The following is a 20,600-nucleotide window of genomic DNA, read 5'->3' as shown; positions in this document are numbered from 1 at the left end:
TACTTTTAAAAAGTGTGTTATTCTCACAAGTATTATCATATGTATTAGTGACCCTTGCTTGCACATTTGTTTAGCTGGAAGTCTTGAATGACATATCTTTGTCATGCAAGATGAAGACAAAACCAATTCCCCTTAAGCAGCATAAAAATGAAGTAGCATTACACATCTAGCTGGCATGAAGAACCACTAGGATCACAATAATGCAAAAATTAACTCAAGTACACATTTTGATTTGGTAACAAAACATTTTCAAAATGACAGCACTGATATGACTGAGGATACTCATATTACTCAACCTCAAATTAGTCCTACTCTATAGGCATGTGAGTCTATTTTTATATATACTTATGTATATATGTATATTTATACACATACGTATATATACATGAATCCTTTATGTTAGATGAATTTTGGAAAACGTAACAAATCACCAAAATTTGACAAATCATGTCAAAATCGTTAGTCATATACTGAAAAACAACAGAGGACTAGAATGATAATCAGGTTTAGAATATTACTTTCAATTCAGCTTCAGAAATAATGAATAATATTATAAATGTAAGAATTGAGCTGCAATGTAATTTCCTTCTTCGTCAATCTTGAAATTTTTACAAAGACTGCCTAGTTCAATCTTTTGAAATCCACTCTTGTGGATTTATTTGTGCAGTTTTTTAATTACGAGACCACATATTGTAACAGTTACAATTAAATTGTATCCATTACAGTTTAGTCAGAACAAATAATTTCTTTTGACTCAAGATCCAGTAAAAGGGAAGACTGTCCTTTCAGCTCTAAAGGACAGTCACTGCAAAATCAAAGACAGAATTAATAAGGGTCTATTCATTTAAGAGCAGAATTGTAGTACACAGAGATCCAAAAATACTTTTTCTCAGGACTTCAAAAAACCCCCATACTATAGTGTGCTAATAAATACACTTGAAATATTATAAAATTAATAAAAACTAATTTAAATCAAGGAAACATGGGAAAGGTTTACATTCCAAAACATTTAATTTATCGCTTTTAAACAGCACTGCAGACTAAGGTTAAAAAATGCAAACTTTTTGGTAGGCTTGCAAGTTATTCAAGTAATGTCTACTGAAAGGCACCTCTGAGATTTTGTGTTTCAACAGTTAAAACTGAAGTCTCACCTGAAAAAGGATGGCAGCATAAAATCAAGTATGTAAGTAAATACCTATGGTGGAAGTGTGCTGTTGTGTAAAGAAGCATTACTAGGGGAGCAGTAGAACATTTCTTTTCCATGGCTACATTCCTGGGGATGCAAGACAGTCATGACAAACCCAACTGCCATCACTAGCACACCAAGAACAAGAATCAGGCAGGATATGAGGTTATCTGGATGGTTCCAGCGCTCCTTGGACAGCCTTAGGTAACACGCTGATGGGATGATAAAAACAAGTGGGGTAGCACTCAAAACTCCCTGTGTGGGGGAAAGAGCAATAGAAAAAACTCATAAGCATGTTTATTTAGATGTGAAGAACAAAAACCTAAATTTTTTAACAGTTGTGATTAGACTGATACAACAGTAAAAATAGTGGATAAAGTCCTTTTCCTGTGTTGCTGCATGGAAAACCTTTTTTTTCCAAAAAAAAGGTCCCAAAAATATGCAAAAATATCTGTTAAACTATTTCTAATAATTAAGATTTATTTAAATGCTTTTGCTTTGCTGATAGAGAAGAATATTTTAACATTGCAAGAAGCATTTAATCTTATTTCCCAAAGTTTCTCAGCTTAAGAGATAAAGTCTAAACATAATTCTTCAATACTTGAACTGAATTAAAATATTTAAGATAATTCCATGGAGGAGTTGTGATATAACTGCCCTTAAAAGGAATAAAATTTTTTGAAAAGTGGAAGCATCATGTAGCATTTCAAAGAATTCTGAGCAGTTTTGACATTTATAACCTGATTTAGGTTGACTTCCCTATGAAAGTAAAGCTCCTTTTGGCAGAGTAGAACCCTTCTTCTCACTAAAAATTCAGCTCCTCTTTAAATGCTCTCTTAGAAGGGACAAACAAAAAGCACTTTCAAAAATTCTTTTTATAGTAAAGCCACTGCAGATTAGCATATTTGTTACATGCCAAAAGGGAGCAATTTTATGCAGAAATTTTGAATGTTTATTTAGTTACATACTTAACAAACACTATGTTTCAATTTAATTATGGCCAGATGGTAATCCAGCCAAAGTAATAACTTTACATCATCATTTGTACAAAATTTCCAATATTTGTATGGTAGAACTTGTTAACAGTCATCAGTACAGACATCAGAAATAGGAACAAGCACAAAGTTTCTCCTCCATGAAAATTAAGCTTTAGGTGTCTGAAGTAACACAACCCAGCATCCCAGTAAAAGAATAACAAAGAAAATCCTTTAACTCCCATATGACCCAATAGTTTCCCTGGGGAATTACCACCAGGCAAACACAATAGCTTCTGTTTTGTTCTAAAACCAGAAAGCAGGGAAGGAGTAACCAGGGTCAGAGAAATAGTATCAAATGCCATCTGTGGTGAACAGCCGTAAGACAGCTCTTCTGCAGGACAGAAAGCCAGCTGAAAAGATAGATCCCCTTTCTCTCACATGTAAATACTCTATTCAGTTTTCCCTACTGCTAGGTATCAAGACTGAACAATCTTTCTGAGCATAATTATTACATCCAATAAATACCTACAGCTGTATTGTCAAATTCTCTCTTAAAAAGGAAAAGCAAAAAACCCCCACAAGATAGGACCTACCCATGCAGATGCCTGACTATCTTCTCTTTGCGACTGAATAAAGCCATCAGCTTGACTACTGACTAACTGCTTAAGAAAAAAAACAAACCACTGCATTGATGGAATGCTTGCTTTTTTTGCTTGCTTTTGATTGTATATTTCTAGTGACCATCTCTGTGGTCACTACTGTAATATCTGTGGAATCAGCTACTACTGCTTTTTTCTTTCTACCTCCCTCTGGTTTTTGCCCCTGTGGCACAAGGCAGTCCCTAGAATCTGCCCCAGTGCTAAGTAATTTGCCAACTTAATCAGAAGCAGGGACTGAAGAAAGAAATGCTAAATTCAGTACCACTAGACACTTTGGATGAGTATTTCAGTGATTTCTGCTGCAGCTTAACAAATTTTGTAGGTCATAGCCACTTGCCTTATCTACAAAACTGTTCTAAAACCCTCCCCCAACCATATGAATTTTACTTCTTGAACTTCCTTTCACCCTTAGTTATCTGTGTTTGAAGCAGTAATTCCTTCTTCTAACATTACTACTGACTATGACAAATTATGTAAGATTTTCAGTAGACCTGTGGATTTTAAAAAGTTCTTATTTATTAATAAGTGATGTATTAAATAGAAGAGTAGACAGGTTCACTTACATTCAGCTCTAAAACTATTCCAAGGCAATCATACATTAATGATACACCAGTCGCCACAGCAATGATAACTACTGTCACAACAACATGGAAAACTGTTGAGAGGTTCCCATGGAAAAACACATTGGCAATCACCTGAAACAGAAACACAATTTTAAACCTTTATTTTTCTCCCTATGTTATCAAACAACTTACTCCAAACCTTCTAACCTTAGAAAACTAAAGGAATGGGTGAGAATGCACTGGCTGAATTTTACTTACCTTGCCTCAAGAAAATATCTTCATTTGCTTCCAAAAATTACTCATAACAATCATTACTAGTATTTCAGAACACTTGCCAAATTGACTTAGTTATACCTGCAGGATTTCAAAATTTACTCTTTTCCCATTTGCCCATTACAGAATAAATCCACTTACAATTATTCATTAAATGGATGAATATCCTAGATGGATATACTTCTAAAAAGAAAAACTATTAAGATTGAAAAGTCTCTATTTTTGGCTATTCTCAACACAATAACAACAGTGTCATTTATGTCAAACTTGAAATTTTAAGCAGTCCTGATATTATTAAGTAATTATTTAATATAATGTTGACTAATATTATAATAAATATAAAACAACATTATATGGCCAGTGTTTAAACAGTACAACCAGTCCACCATACTGACTGCACGTTGCAGGATAAAATATGCTGGTATTTATCACAGATCAACCATAAAGTTCACCTGCAATATGTATTAAGAATGTGACAATATTACTAATATATAACAACAGTGTTAAAGGGAAAATGTAATAAATTCTTACCTCTCTGGTCACAAAACATTCAAGGGGGAAGGTCAGAATTACAGTAACTCCATAACAAAACCTTCCAAAGGTAGCAAGGTTGTCATCTCTACAGTAGTTTTCAAATATATCTCCTGAGGCATAACAAAACACCAATTAGCTTGAACCTCACATAATTTACCTGTATTTGCAACTTGAAGTCAGGTTACTGGAGTAATTGAGATTTTCTGATTCCCTCTTCTGACATGTAACTAAAAACTAGTTACAGTCACAGGTTATGTCCAGGAACAACCTTCAGCTTATCCTGCTGGTTAAGCAGTGTTTTTACCTCAAGCAGCATTTATCTTCAAAAAATCTTTTAAAATACACATATCAGAGTTTGTCATCTGTTATCTTCTCTAATATAGATTTTGTATGAGATGCCAGTGTTTGATTAAATAAATATGTGACAGATTCAGAAAGAAAGCTCATGTGTAGAAAATAAAATTTTCCCTAAAAACTCCTAGACCAACAATTACATTAAAAAGGTGAATTACCTGTGGAGAACTGCATTTCCCTGACAGTATCTAATCACAGCTAATAAGCTGTAGAAAAGAAGGTTAAGTATCCTGACCTCAAAGGCCCATTATATACATATGGATGTTTATTACCTAGCAATGATTACCTAGCAAATCATCTTATATCTAAAAACGAAAGCATCACTATAAAATTCAAATCAACTTGCTTGTTTTTTACCATGAATCTGTAATAATGATCTCTGAAGCACAAGAGACAGTACAAGACAGTGACCAGATGATCTATCAGTTCGCTTTTATGTGGTTACAACAGTGTCTCATGATTTACCTCTTTAGGAATCACAATGGCACTGAAGAAGCAATAAGGTGTACTTTAAACAGCCAAAAGATTTTGGCAGGGAAGACAAAGGTGAGATGGAACATGCTAACACAAGAGTCATAAGCTGAGGAGGAGCTGCTGGCAGAGCTTTCTGTACTTGAAAGTTCTCAGCCAGCCTGCATTCGGTCTACCTACAGTACATCTGGGACAGTGACTTACTCTGCGGGAGTAAGCACTGGAGGCAGGAAAAAAGGACACATAAACCAGGAGCCCCCATCCTACAATTTCTTTGTTCTCAACTAAATGCTGCTGCTCATCAGAAAAGGAAAAAGCCTGGAAGCCTCCTCCTACAATCCGGAATGTCACTATTAAGCAAGAGAAAATATGCTTGATAATGAAATGTGTATTTTCTCTGAAGAAAGTAATGCACTGAAACCAATTTATACCTTGTTCTTATGAACATACCTTTTTCACTTCAACAAAATGATGTTAAATAGCATGATGCAACATTGGTTATATATATTTATGTGTATTCATATGGAACAGTAGGATTAGCAACACCAGAACAGCTGTTGCAAAGATAGGAAATATCTCTAACTCTAGGATGCTGTATTAGTACAGACAAGAAAAAATGTAAGAAAATATACACAGATATATACCAGATACCCTGTAGGAAATTTTTGTTCTTACTGCTCTCTGCTGTTGAACCATGTGGATAAATCATAGCTGTGTAGTCCTCGAAGTGTTTCAGTGATGGAAGTATACAAATGGGACTTCCACTGGTGAGGCTTATGCTTAAGAATCTGACAGCTATTAGCATGTAGCTGACATTTCTGGATCACATTTTGGTTGTTGGGTAACTATGAGGAGTGTCCTATTTCTGCCCAAATGTACTATGATATTTGCATTTTTACAGTCACCAAGATGTTTACGGAAAAAAATCAGACAGGAAGGCAGAAACGTAAGGATTATAGCAAGCACCAAAACTGAGGGATCAAGCAGTTTACCTTCTGTGTATCCTGTAAAAGTCATATATCCACTGGCAGCAAATGCTACACTGATGACAAGAGCAAGGGCCACAGACATATGTGTGACTTGAGACCAATTCTTTAATGTGGGTTCTTCCAGAGACCCATATATTAAAAAGCTGTTATGGTGGCAGATGAATGCTGAAACACACATGACAGTTAAAGCAAATGTATGAATTCATGCATAAATGCATAGAGACCCTGCACAGTTTGAATCCACTCATTATTAAATACAAACATTAATCTTGCAATGAGTGGCAAAGATAAATGGCTTGAACCTTTGCTTGCTTAGTTGATTTGATGAAGGTTTATATTCATCCTCAGATGATTCTGATTACATTATCCTTAAATGCTATGCCATTTCCCACCCTGCACATCTCCATTCCACAGCTATTTCCTCCTCCCTTTACTTAAGAACCCAGCAGCAGATTTGAGAAGTTGTTGTTTTTTTTTTTTTTTAAATCTACAGAGCCATTTGCTACTTTCAGACTTCATATGGCATCCATTTTAGGCAGCAGCAATCATTGGGAGGCCTCAGATTATCACAATGCTAACAAGAAATAATATAGCAGCTCCTGCAGGCAGGAACAGATTTCAGAATGAGGACTTTTCTGTTAGAGGTTACCCAAGGGAATACAGAATGATCCCAGCCCCCTCAGTTTATCAGTCAGACAAACCCACTGATGCAGGGCTTTAGGATGACCTGCACAGGTGAGCTGCCCCTACATGCATACTGTCTCTGCTACAGTGGCAAGCCTCCAGGGCCAAATGGACACTGGAGGAGGTTAACGTCTTACACAATAACAATGACATTCATATGAATCATTCACACAATTTCTTTTTTTTTTCAACACCAGTTTAACATGAATATTAAAAAAATTCTAGTTTCAAAATATTAAATAGTTCTAGTTTCAAAATATTAAATAGTTCTAGTTTCAAAATAATATAGTTTCTTACAATTGATTATTGAAAAAAAACCCAAATGGCAAAAAACACTTACCAAATGACATCACCCCAACGGCTTGTACTGCATTTGGTTTTGCAAATATCCATGCATTTTCTGATTTGGGTCTAAAACAGACATTTAAATAGGTTACCCTCTTTTCAAATATCAGTTATTGCTCTCTGACACAGGCCCAGTGTTTATTAACAAGCTGAAACCAGGGAGATACCTTTCTCATCTCCCTTGTTTTGATTCAGGTATTTCTGTAACCAGTGTTTACCGTCAAAAATGTCAGCCTGTTTCAGTTTTGTAAATAAACTCTTCAAGTCAGCATATGCCAAGAAACAGCAAGATGGAAGGTAAAAGCTGTAAATGATTCTGACTAAGGTTATCTCAACTGAAAATGTCCTCTGACTACTTAGAGGCAATTTCTACCTTTGAATTTAAACATGCAATCAATGCAGTCTAGAGATACCATTTTACTAGGCTACAAATCAAGTGAGGGAGTTTGCCTTCTTTATACCTCTGCCAACTGTTCCTCATACTAAAGAGATTCCCCTACTTCCCAAAACATAAAAGAAATTGTAAGAGAGTACATGGAGACTTTTACAGTAAGGCAAGAATGTAATACTCCCCACACCTCCTCCTCTAAGATACGCTCACAGATTTGGACCTGTGGTAATTGCAATGCTTAGAGAAGGACCATCAGCAAACTTTGTTAAAAACCATTTACTACATGAACTTCACCTTGGAATAAAGAGCCAAAATGAAAAATCAGGGAAAGACACAAAACATCATTTTCCAGACATACAATTTGCTAAAAAGATCAAATGAAATTCACAAGCTAGTTAATTATTGAATTTGTAATATTAAAGCACAGACAATGAAAAATAATCCAGAGAATCTTGCTCTTAAAAAGTTGGCTACTGCTAACCTTGATTGCTCTGTTTTTATTTAGAGGGAAAGCTGCTGCCACCTGAGACCTTAAGATGCTCTTTTCCTACTGCCCTAGGAAGCAGTATGGCACTCAGGCCACTTCTGTGAAGGTAACAATGGCAGCTTTATCTCTCCCTCTCTTTGGTGATCTCTCCCTCTCGCTGGTTTTGAGAGCTGCAGTGGCATATGCCATACCAGGTTTCATTGCTTTCAAATGTTTAAATTACACCTCCAGCCCCTAAAAATAAACACATTAAAATAAAAGTAATAGTAAAAAAAAAGTAAAAAAAGGTTGCAGTTTCCTCTTTCAGAACTCATATCTTACTATTTCCTGAGTTCAAACAGTCAGTCCTTCCTTTTTCATATTAATAAAACCCAGATTTAAAGTACCTAATGCACATTCAGTTCAGACTTAGAGGAGCTTTTCAGCTCTTAAGCTGTGGTTGCGAAGCTTAACTTTGAAATTAACAGAACCTGAACATAAAATCAAGCTCCCTTTTTTGTCCTCAAGTACAGTATATTGTCTTGAACTGCTGTAACATACTGCTTCGAGCCTTTGGCAGCTGAATATGGCCCTCCTAAAAAACTCTCAGACTCAGCAAGCAGATGTAAAGTATATGGATGAAATAGAGCTATCTGGTATTTGTCTTGAGAAATAGGAGTTCTGACCCTCTATAGCTGCTCTTGTTCCTTATAAAAGCTCCCTTAAAATTACAGCACCACTGATTTCAAATCACTACACCTAGAGATGTGTCTGGAAAATTAATATTAATCATTCTGAATGCAAGGTTTTTAAGGAAAACATTCATATCTGATTGGAAAAATTGCAATAATATTTCAAAATAAAAAAAATAAAGGAAGCTAACACTGCATTTGTTCCATTCTGTAACCACTAGAGGTCAGCTTTGATAATAAACATACAAAATGAAAATTTGTTTTATATTTTCATTTGACAGCAGAAGTTTTCTTTGGCTCTTTCCTATTAATAATAAAGTTAGATTATCAAATATCTTAGAAACAAAAATATTTTAAATGCAAAGAAATAAAGAATGGTTTTGCCTGAAACATTTAATTTCTGTAAAAACGGTACATGCAATGTTATAGCTATATTATGAGCTCCTACAAATACAGATTTTAAAAGGGCATTCAGAAAGCATATGAATTTCACTTGAAACATTTTTAATAAAGTGGCCAATTAAGTAAAAACAAATCACAGGAGCAGATTTTCCCCTTGCACAGCACTAGCTTATGCACTAGCAATATGCAAAAGACTAAGATATTGTTTTGCTTTACTGAAACGACAAATCAGATTAGGAGTATTATTAGGGGGAAAACCCAAAAGAACAAAATCCTGCTTATTTAAGAGCCTAAGAAGATAAATTCCTTCCATTCTAGTCACAGAACAGAGGAAGAATTTCAGATCCCTGATTTCAACCCTACCAGCAGCTTGTAATGTCCTACAATTCATTCTGGTACAGATGTGGTGTTTTCTTCAGTAATTTATATATTGCTGCATGTGCTCTGAAAAACATTTTCATATTGTGGGAATAGAGGGACCTCATGCAATGAAAACACACAGCCAGAAATTTCATTTCTGAGTGTTTGGAACTGAGAGCCAACAGTTCTAGACCTGTGATCACATCAACAGGAAATTACTCCCAAGTTCAATCTGCAGAACAAACAGACATATGAAAGCTCCTGGGAAAGGGTGCAGGTGACATCAAAGTGTCTATATAAAATACAACTTCATAGAAAAACTTCTCAGAAGGAGAAAACTGTGCCAGAAAACAGCAGGTGTTAGTTACAGAAGAGCCACATAGTGAACAATCACAGAAAATCACTCACAAGCCAAAGGGCAGCTAATGGAAACATCATCTGTCAAAGTAAACACACACAAATTGATTTAATATATGCATCTCTGTCGGCAGATGCATGGACACACTGAAATAATAACACAAGAATACAGGATAACTTCTCGTGGTTTTTCAATCCTGCTGCTACTGTTCAAGATGATTTTTTTTAGAGAGGACTTTTGTTCTGACCTACATTCTTGTTAGGAGTTATTAGGGAAAGATTTTAACTGCTACTTATACAAGAATAGTATTAGCTGTGAAAATCTGTGAGTGAAAAAATCAGCTAGCTCTCTGCTACTCACTCAGTGTACAAAAGCATAGGCTATGCCTGCATGAACAGGAAGTTTTTTTCACACTGAAGTAGTATTAGTTAGATGCAACAATGAAAGGTAAGAGAAGAAACACATTTTTGAACTAAATGCACTTGCTGACAGCTGTACTGTCTATCATATATAGCAGAAGCTGAAACACAAAGTAAAACCTGAGATATAATTTACATGTAGTTCTTGGAATAAAAATAGTAAAAGATTGAGAAAAAAGACAGCCTAAGGGAGTTCCCATGCAGGGAAAAAATCTTAGCTGAAACTAGAACAAAAGCAAGGCAGACTGAAGGTAGTGAGGCCTAGCAATGAAGAAGACCTTGAAGGTAAGAAAATAAGACTGTACTGAGTCTTCAATATATGTAAGTGAAAATATACCATAATAAACATATTACTGAGTTCTGAAGAGTTTTGAAAATATTCATGTTTATCTACATAAGAACAGGAAAATTGAGAAGAACAAATGAACCAGGCAAAGGATAAGACATCCTAACAGGGTAAGCATCCAGATCATGAGTAAAAGTTGGGCAAATTTGTTTGGCAGTCTAAGATGGCCTCTCTTTTACTTCTTGTAAAACACCTGCAGCATAACTGTCCCCATTTTAAGAGCAATGCTACACAAAAGTATTTTCTGTCTCTTATATAGAAATGCTGCAGTATAAGAGTGCATGAGAAGCAAAACATCTTTGATGAAGGCAAGAGAAAGAAATACCCCAATCTCAACCAGCTTGTGGTATGCAACACTGACCTGAAAAAAATAAGGTGATTCCTAGATAGGAACAGTCATGTAACAGGGGAGCTACAAGTTGGAATGAGCAAGAGACTTCCATTGTTTTGGACTGAAGATCAGTGTCAAACTGCCAAGTTTAGGTACAAACCAACAGTTAACAATATAACCCAGAATTATCTCATAGATTAATTCAGGTTTAATTCAATGATTTAAACATTTAGGAAATTAATTGTAACATTTCAATTTAATTCTATTCTAAGGTAAAATAGCTTTCTAGGTATTTTTGAACTTTAGAAGTTTCAAGATACTGAAAAGTTCATAGATGCTGAATATAACTTTACTCAATATAATGGAAAGAAAATGAGTACAGCTCACATTAGCCTTGGATTTCATATTAATCAAAGTCATCTTGTGAAAGAACACAGACAAGGCAAAGCCATTATGTCAGCTAAACTTAGATACAGCTATGTCTACTCTTCTTTCTTCCTTAATGAATTACTTAACAGTTCTGTAAATATAAAAGTAGCTTAGCTGGTTTTTTTAATTTTATCACACATTACAGATTACCGTTGCTTACTAGTGGATTTTTTTATCTAAAGGAAAAAATCAGCTTTTTACTTTCAAGTTTTTTTGCCTGAGCCCTTGGTGTTTACCCCTAGAATCAGCTGCCAGTTGAGTAATTCTCACATCCTTTTTATGTGTAGCAGATGCTCTTGAAGTTTTTCATAGACATTTATGTATTATGGAGACACTGACATCATAACATTCTTGCTACAGAACACCAAATTAAATTAAAATGATCCCTCTTTATAAGCTACATAAAATATTTCTTTTTACAGCAAGGAATGTTAGTTTCAGGCTAGAAGCATGAAGTTATTTCATGCAGTATTAACATGCTGCACTTGACAGTTTCAGTTAACTCCTACCTATTTTTTCTGATCACAGCACATAAATACCCAGCCATGGGTAAGCAAATGGCTATAGAGATCAGGTCAAAATGTAATTTCATCCAACATCTTAAAATACTGACAATGAACTCTTAATAATCCAGAACACTGTATTCTATCTGCAGGCTTATTGTGTCATTCAGTTAACAATAATCATATGGACGGTGGTTATCAAAAGCAAAACTGAAAAAAAAGAAGTACCTCAGTTTTGTATTTGTCATAAGAGGAAATAAATTAAACCAAGTAATCCCGCATCTGAAATAACATTTTGTTTTTCTTCATGAGAATGTGACAATAACATTCCTAAAATGTCCTTGGACAACCAGCCTCACACTCAAAACAAATAATGACAAAAACAAACAAAAAAACAAGCAACATTCAAAACCTTGTAATTCTTGTTTAAAATAGTAATAATCTCTTTGTTTCTCTGATGGTCTAAAACATTGGAGAAAGTTTCAGGTTACTGCAGAAAATATCCTTAATTGCTTTGTTGTCCAAGTAAGATTAAATTTTCAACTAGAGCATGGATTGCAGCTAAGCAAAAAATGTTTTATCATTTCCACATAATGATCTTGTACCTCTCAAAGGGAAGAAGTATTCACCTTGAAAAATCTAAAAGTAAATGAAAACTGATTACTGCTCAGAAAGTAATTATTAAAGCAGGAAGATATCCAAATGGGATTCCAGTGGAACCTGATCTGAGTCCAGTACTTTTGAACATATTCAGCAACAACTTGAATGATGGAACAAAAAGCAAAAAGTGTTCTTAATGAAAAGCATGAAATGTGCAATTAACACAATCATGCTAGAGAACAGGATGAAAAATGAAAAATCATAAAGAAGCTGGTAAGTGGAGAAATCATCTGATAAAGCAGCATTCAATTCTGAAATGACAAATTCTACAGTTATGCAGAGGATAAAAAGACTTCACAAGAACAAGGCAGAGAGAACAAACAAACAAAAAAATTCCCAAACTTCATGAGAAAAGGAAAAATCATGCAAACAGTTCTGCACAGTATCTCGTGCTCGGTAGTTCCACTAGACTGCAAACTCAAGGCACATTCATGATATCATGCTATCTTCCAAAGAGGCTAACATCAAACTAGGCTACATAAACAGAGGCATGGCAATCCCCAAGGGACACACTTGAACAGGACCTTACAACACTCTGCATTTAAGATACATCATCTTCTCTGCTCCTCAGAGGGAATATCCCTGGCAGGTGGGGCACTGTGATTCTACTTTAACTTGCAGAAGACTTGAGGCAGCCATTGAGCATGATCAGAAGCACAGGAAATTACAAAAAGAGAAACCCTAAAGGAACTGTGCCTATTTAGTCTATAGAAAGGATCCCGAAGGGGGTCAAATTACAGCTTTTTTAGAGGTGTTTTTCAAGCACTTGAAAAAGCATAAATAGTTTGCTGTTCATATCCACTGTGGTTAGGCCAAGAAGCAACCAATATGAAATGGAGTCATACACAGGAAGAATTCATAAGAAAATGCCAGTTAAGGACTGGAATGGGAAACCATGGAATTGTCTAGTTTGTTCTTGGCAATCACCTGTCGTCAATGGCAGGCACATAATCAGTTCTGCCATATAACAATTCTAGGGATTAAATATTCTTGTCCCCAGTGAGCCTTTATCCAGGATTGTACAATTTTTTTTCCTATGTGACAGATACAAGGATTGTGCTCTTGCAATAATGATTTTTAAAAATCTCATTGTGAACTCTGACTTCCATTGTATTTTAATAAGGATTCAAAGTAAAAGTGTTAATTCACTTGTTTCACTTGATGAGACCCATATTAAAATATAGCAGTATTCTTTCTTTTCATTGCAAAAATAAATCCATACCACAATACAACAAAATAGAAGATAGACATGTACTTTAATTGTTAAAACTATGTCTAACTGTAAAATAAAAATAGCAAAGATAGTAAAAATAGACATTAACAGAATGTTGGTGAGGAAAAAAAATTGCCAACTGTTTATCAACTTGGTAGATGCATTTTTGAAAACAAAAAGTGCAAAGGCAGAAATGGAAGTCTCTAAAGAATTAAGAAGTAAAACTTCAAGAATCACTCAAAACCAAACAGCATGTATTGTAAGAAAAAATAAAACCATACATTCCATATTTTTCAGTGCATCACAACTGTGGAGAAGAAATGTTACCATAGTAACAAGGTTATCAGTAACTATTATATATAGCTTCTTCCTTTTTTAACAGGGAGATTTGAGATTAACCTTTTAAAAACCCCTTTGACACACAGTGTGAAAAACATGCTGCTCCAGAAATATGGTGGGGAGGGAAGTTCCACACTGTTCTGAGAGAGAGATTTTGTGGATGATAGACAACATCATCTGGTACAACTTAAGAAATTGCTATTCTAGGCATCTTCCTACCGTTAAACCTGAATACCCTGCAATTAACCCATGTATCACAGCAGTAATACAACTGAACAATTGTGCCTAACATGCTGAAACAATCCTGGCGGAAGAATCTACTGAGGGAAACATAAGAAATAGCATATAAATCTGTTCCAATAAATAAAAAAGCACCTTCAGAAGTAGAATTTTTCATCTTTATTAATAAATCTATACATTTAAAGGATGAGAAGAAAGACAGCCCTTCTAAGCCTTTAAGGAAAAATAATGGATTAGTAGCACTTTTTTGCAATATAATAATAAAAATACTGTCACAACACATACTTATGTGAACTAAATTGTCTAGAACACTCCAATGTCCAATGTTAAATATTATTTTCAGAGTATGCATGAGTAAGAGTTTTTGGTATCATACAGTTTTCTCAAATGACAAAATAAAGATTTTATTATTGTGTTTTAAAAAAATTCACAGTATTTGTATTTTATTATGAAATTATTATATTTATCTTATCAGAAAAAGAAATATTCCTAAGATAGTAGCTATTTTAATGATTGTAAATATAGGCAGTCTGATAATAACGAAAAAATAAAAAAAAAAAAACTCAAACGACCAACAATCTCACATGCCAATTCAGGAAATTCAGGACCCACCTGCTATTAGGCATCCATAATTCCCCTTTTATCTCTAGGGGTTTTGAGATTTTCTTTAAATTTGCATATACCCAATAGAAGAAAAGATTACAAAAGATGAAGTATATTTAGCTGTTCATTATATTACTGTTGATAGAGATTTTTCAAAAGCAGGCATGTTCAACAACTACGCAGGTAAATGCAACAGGGAAATAACAGATTCTATAGGAACAAAATTCACTTTGTGGCAAGTGTAAGAATACTCACACTTGTGGACTGAAGGTTACTGCTCTCACCATCACAACAACCAGGATGACAATGGTTAGAACCAGAGAAAGAAGAGATACCTGTAAAGGAAAAAACATGACTTCAGTCAGCAAGCTGCTGAAAGGTGGTCCTTTGAGCAGCATAATGCATTTGTTAATTATTTACACAGTTATGACTGGCATTTATTTTCAATAGCATACAGAACAATAAACCAAAAATCAACTGCTGTTATGATTTACCTTTCCCAATTTTGCTATGTCTCGATATAAAGATATAGGTAAGGTAAAGATGATGGTGGTAAGAAGAATTATGAAGTGACGGTCGGTAAGCACGTTATCCACCCCAACTAAAGCAAAAAAGAAAATAATTTATTTCTTTAAGAGACTAATTTGAGGAATATATTAGCTACATTTGAAAGGTTAGAAGTAACAAACTGTTGGTGATCAAGCTTTTATTCCCTTTACTCAGGCTAAGTAACACTGAAAACTAGGCATTAACTAACACTGAGAAAGCCATGCACAGCATGACACACAAGAATTCTGCAAATTCAAACCAAATGCATAACATATGGGATATATTAAACCAAAATTGCAAAGTCTGGATTCCTACATATAGATTGGTATTAATGTCTTTCATTATGTCTGAGTCAATGCTGGGAGACTGAAAGTAAAAAATTCTTCTTTCTGCCATTTAGTCTTGAGAATTTTTTGATACTCTGGGTTGACATCAATTACTGTGCTGTTCAGGATAGCACTGTTCTCTAAGAAATGGCCTAAAATAAGTTAATTTTGACGTTTCTTTTGGTCACCTCCTTTCCTACTATCAGCTGGCTTCCACTTGCCAAGTAGATTACCATGTGAGCGCAACAATGCTCTTATAATATTCTATGCAATCAGTGGGACTTGTTTGCACAACTGGTGGGCTTTTTCAAGCCAATGACAACCAAAAATAAAACATCTCCAAGTTACAGTGAGGCCACCATAAATCATTGGCTTGAATGAATACTTGATGAAAAATTATGGCTGGAAAGTGACTGGCAATTGATATGGAAAACTCAGTGTTCTGTTCCCTCTTTGGGAGATTATAAAGCTTTCCCACCTCTTTCCAGGCGGGTATTCCACCGCATAGGTAATCAGATTTGCCATGCTGGGGATTCCCCCTTTTACAGAAGTAATATTATATATAAAGTATTAGATATTCACTGTCACTATCAATTTGATCAGCTATTCACAGAACAACACAGTGTGACAAAACTGCATCCACCTTTCAGGTTTCACATGCTGAAAATTACAGCTCTCCTCTGGAAATGAAACAGTTCATACAAATTCATATTTCCACTTCATTACAGGCATGTTTTCTCTCAGTTTAATCTCCCAGTGAAGAATGTTTTAATTTAGCTGCTTTTGTGCTAAAGTAGATATCAAACACATACATGAATTGCTCCACTGATGCTGCTGTGAAAACTTAGAGCACAGGAAGAGAAACAAGGGGGCATGATTTAAAAAGCATTACATTCATTATATTATTTGCAACCTATCCAGAATTATTCACTAGATGAAGTACAGTTTCACTACTACTACTACTACTATTATTATTATTATTATTATTATTATTATTATTATTATTATCATTATCATTATTATTATTTTAAAAAATACAAAACCCAATAATCTTGTAAATACCCAACTGTGGAAGACTCACTTCTATTTGCTTAGTATTTCACTGAAGCATCTGGTCTCTTCACTGACACTGAGTCCACTGATAGCCAAGGACTAGGATTCATAGTTTTTATTTGGGAAAGGCTTATTAAAGAAAAAAAAACAAACTCAAAAAACCCCACTCATAGACATATGCTTCAAGTCCTTAATTTGAACTAAACTTAAGAGTACTTTAGAAACTATATTACAGGTAATTGCAAAGTACTTATGCTACGCTTCTATCCAATCCATAATCCCCCACTCTTAAAATTTTTAAATGCATCTTACCTCCAGGAATTCTCTGAAAAACTTTAGTTAAAGTGTCTCCTGTTATTATGTTGTAACTGATCATAGCTTAAAGAAAATAAGTTTTTTGTTAGTACAAGTCATATGCACAATATTTGACTAACACGGAATACACACATTTTGTAGACTTCAGGATTACATGCCACTATCCCTCTAAGATAAACTCTGGCTAGCAGCAACAATTTGAAAGTTTCAGGTTTAAAAAAAATAATTCTTTAACACTTCCTTTTTTGCTTTTTCTTAAACAGGTACCACCTAAGAATTAATGCAGCCTGATAAGCAAGACCATTGTGCTGAGTGGCCATATAAACTTACTTCAGAAGAGGATAAAAAAGGCTTTCAAAAACTGTTTGTTTTAGATAGCAGTTCTTTGTCAGTTTACTTTCAAATGCTTGTTTCTATTTAGTAAATTTCCTGTGTAAGGCTAATAATCAGTTCTGCAATTAAACGCAACAGACTTTCTAGCTCATGCAAAAAGCTAGCAAACTCTTTAAAGCAGAAGAAAGAAGGAGAAAATCAATTAGGAGATGAGATATGGACTTCGATTTCTCCCTCTCATTAATAAGTTCTGAGGCCTTAACACTCCTATTTCATTCTTATCTAACTCTACACTAAAAGCTCGTTGTTTTGTGCACGTGTATGAATACACAAATTATATTTATCAAAATCTTTAGCATTTAGACAGCACATATTTAGGTATTGACCTTAACCATACATAAATATTCAGTGTTGTAAAATTGTAAGTCATAAACTCTACTTACCTAAAATAATGCAAACACATACAAGAGCATAACCATTGCTCTATGGTGAGGACTAAGACCTTTACAATTCTTTTTCTGTATTATTAAGGGAGTACTTGGTTTTCAAAGGAGTACAATTAAATGTCTTAGACTGTTGCCTGCACTAACAGCAACTTGCCACCCTTAAAAATCTCAGGGATCTGTAGTCAGACACAAACAGGAATTTTGATCTGTGACTTCATGATCACAAGTCCAGACTCTTGATATCTCAAGTCATCTCATCTTGCAGCCCCATGTGTGAAAATATCAAGACTATTTAAGATTTTATTTAATTATGTTGCTACAGCAGGAGACAGATTCAGAACAGAACTTTATTTCAAATTTCTGGTCTAATAAATTCCTGCCCAGATTATACCTTTTGCTTCATTTACTATTTCTTCTTCCAAGGGGTCTCGAGTGCCTAATTTCCCAGTCCTTCACTGGGTATGAAGATGAACTAACGCTTTTGAAGAGCAAGACCTAAACAGTGGCTTCTCCAATTACAGTAACATCGCATCTCTGAAAATATACTAATTCAGTGTACTCCTAAATTCATATTTTCCTTTTCTTTCAGACACATCAACTTTGTGCTCTGCTGCTCAATCTAGAACAGAATCTCCTTTGCTATTTTTCTAGCTACTTTGGTCATTAATTTTCATATATGCAATCCTGAATTTCTCTGCTATTACATTTCAGTTCAATTCTATTATTCTGATCATTCAATTCATTGAATTACTCCTCATTCTTCAGAACCCACAAAATAAATTTAATTTTTTTTAAATAGCAAAGAAGTATATGCAGTACATTCTTTATATAGTTCTTAATATTCAATCAGTGAAATGATGCAGTAATGTGAAAAAGCTTGTTACTTATAAAACTTAAACATTTATATTTTATGTGATCTTACCAATAAATGGATATAAAAACTGGAGAACTGAAAGGATTAGATAACCTACAAGACCATAAGTTTTTTTGACCAGCTCTTGATAGGTTTTGGTACTGGACAGATTTCCTCCTTTGATCAGTAATATAATGGAATAATCTGTTAAAACATAAAATCATTGTTAAAGACGACATGAGCCAACTTGTGGTTGATTACTTTTCACCTTCTTTCACTCCTCTAACAAAAAAAAAAGGTTCTAAGAAGAAAAGCAGTGCCACTAGGAAGAGCAGGAATGAGAAATCTCACAAAATCTCTCAATCCACTAAATCCAGGAGCTATAGGCTCATACTGGAAAAAAACACTTAAAATCATAGTACAATCAAAGGTTTTCATTTTGTGGTCTATTTTTAAAAGTCATATAAAACCCTCTCAGGATTCAGTCTCTTAATTAGTCCAGTCTTAACAGTGGACTCAAACAGGTGATTATGAGGGCAAAAATAAGAACACTCTTTCAAATGTAACCCGGACTAGGAAACTAAGGCTTCATGAAAATAAATGCAGTCAAAAAGCAACTTCATATGTTGCACAGTGTAATTCTCTACTTTTACTAATTTGCGGAAGAGATTAGCGAGGTAAGGAAAAAATTAGTCATTTTTACTGTCATAGATATACTTGTTTAAGGTATCATTAAGCTCAAGATAAGCTAAAATATTGCATGACTAATTTTATCTTTACAACAGAAACTGCCTTTAGAGTACCTGTGATTAAGGCAACCACAAACAAAAGCAGTATTCCTAGAGGAAAACCAGCTTCCTTCATCGAATATGGCAATCCTGCAAAGCAGAAAAGGAGAGATTCTAGAAGACTCTTTCCAAATATTTATTTGTGAGAATCAAAATAAAGAAAAACTCAGATTTTAAAGAATGCTAGTAATCTCCCAAACTGGACCAGCATGCTGAATTATCTCCAAAATATAATTTTCAGTGGACAAAGTGTTGCTTAAGTATGAAAATCAGGCAGCACCTGCCCAACCTGTCTGACCATTATGGCCAAGAGACTCTGGGGTATTTATCACTAAGGTGTGGTCTCAATTGACACCTCAACATTTTTGCAAAGTAAGCAAATAAATACAGAGAAAAATCTTTAAAAACAACAGCAGAAAGTAAGGAATCAGTGTTATTGTCCAAACTGGATAGTCATGCATGAATAAACAAGGCTGAATACAGGACAGTAAAGAAAAGAGATTTACCTATAATGCCTGATCCTATGATTGAATTAATAATGTTAAATCCAGCTGATGCCAGATCACTGTTTCCTCCTTTATTCCTGGGCTTACTAAGGAGGGCTATTTGGTCATCTGTTTCTACCTATTTCAGGAAGACAAGGAAAACATTATACATGAGAAAAATAATTGAGAACAAGTATTTTTCACATAGTCTATTAAAGATTTTTTTTAATTGTCATAGATTGAGATTTGTAGAGGTATTTTGATAAGTAAATCCCATTTTTTTCAGTGAGAAATCAAAGGGGTATTAAGCAGCTAATTCCTGTATAAGTCTCACCCATAATCTTCTGTAATTCTCTGAAAAATAGTAAGTGGAAGGAGAGAAATATATATAAACTCAGAGGTAGGCTGCTAAACAAAGACATTCTTAGTCATGTTTCAAAGGCAGAAATGTGAATCAAGTATTTTTGAAAATATTTTGGCTAATACAATTGGTCAGTAAAAGAAGTTCCTGAATCAGGGAAATGAAATTATTTCAAGACTTACTAGTAAAGCATGCCAACATCTTAAAATACTCTAATCCAAGGTTTTATCCAGTATTTTAAATATTTCTATGCCATTCAATGGCTTAGTTAATGACACCAAAAAATCAGCTGGTCCCAGAAAGT

General features: G+C 34.5%; 1 protein-coding gene across 1 annotated transcript; it reads right to left on the bottom strand.

The window, feature by feature from the left end:
* Positions 1 to 1,195: 1,195 nt before the first annotated feature.
* SLC38A11 (solute carrier family 38 member 11) lies at positions 1,196 to 19,540 on the bottom strand. The gene is made up of 10 exons (XM_058809830.1): positions 19,466 to 19,540; positions 18,732 to 18,866; positions 17,028 to 17,093; positions 15,282 to 15,388; positions 15,043 to 15,122; positions 7,031 to 7,101; positions 6,010 to 6,171; positions 4,190 to 4,302; positions 3,386 to 3,517; positions 1,196 to 1,441 (listed from the first exon to the last, which is right to left on the bottom strand). The coding sequence occupies exons 1-10, from the start codon at positions 19,524 to 19,526 to the stop codon at positions 1,196 to 1,198; spliced, it is 1,173 nt and encodes a 390-aa protein (XP_058665813.1). The 5' UTR covers positions 19,527 to 19,540.
* Positions 19,541 to 20,600: the final 1,060 nt, after the last annotated feature.

The sequence above is a fragment of the Ammospiza caudacuta genome, chromosome 8 (genome assembly GCF_027887145.1).
Source record: "Ammospiza caudacuta isolate bAmmCau1 chromosome 8, bAmmCau1.pri, whole genome shotgun sequence".
In the NCBI taxonomy this organism is placed as follows: Eukaryota; Metazoa; Chordata; class Aves; order Passeriformes; family Passerellidae; genus Ammospiza; species Ammospiza caudacuta.
Note: the sequence above shows the minus strand (reverse complement) of the source record. Positions and strands in the feature narration are given on the sequence as shown.

Excerpts from the sequence above, each read along its gene's own strand:
- SLC38A11 (XM_058809830.1), bottom strand. The coding sequence starts at position 19,526 with ATGAAGGAAGCTGGTTTTCCTCTAGGAATACTGCTTTTGTTTGTGGTT. Across the intron at positions 17,094-18,731 it reads GTTTTTATATCCATTTATTG|CTATGATCAGTTACAACATA; the intron begins GTAAGATCACAT and ends ATTTTCTTTAAG. Across the intron at positions 1,442-3,385 it reads GAATAGTTTTAGAGCTGAAT|GGAGTTTTGAGTGCTACCCC; the intron begins GTAAGTGAACCT and ends TCCCCCACACAG.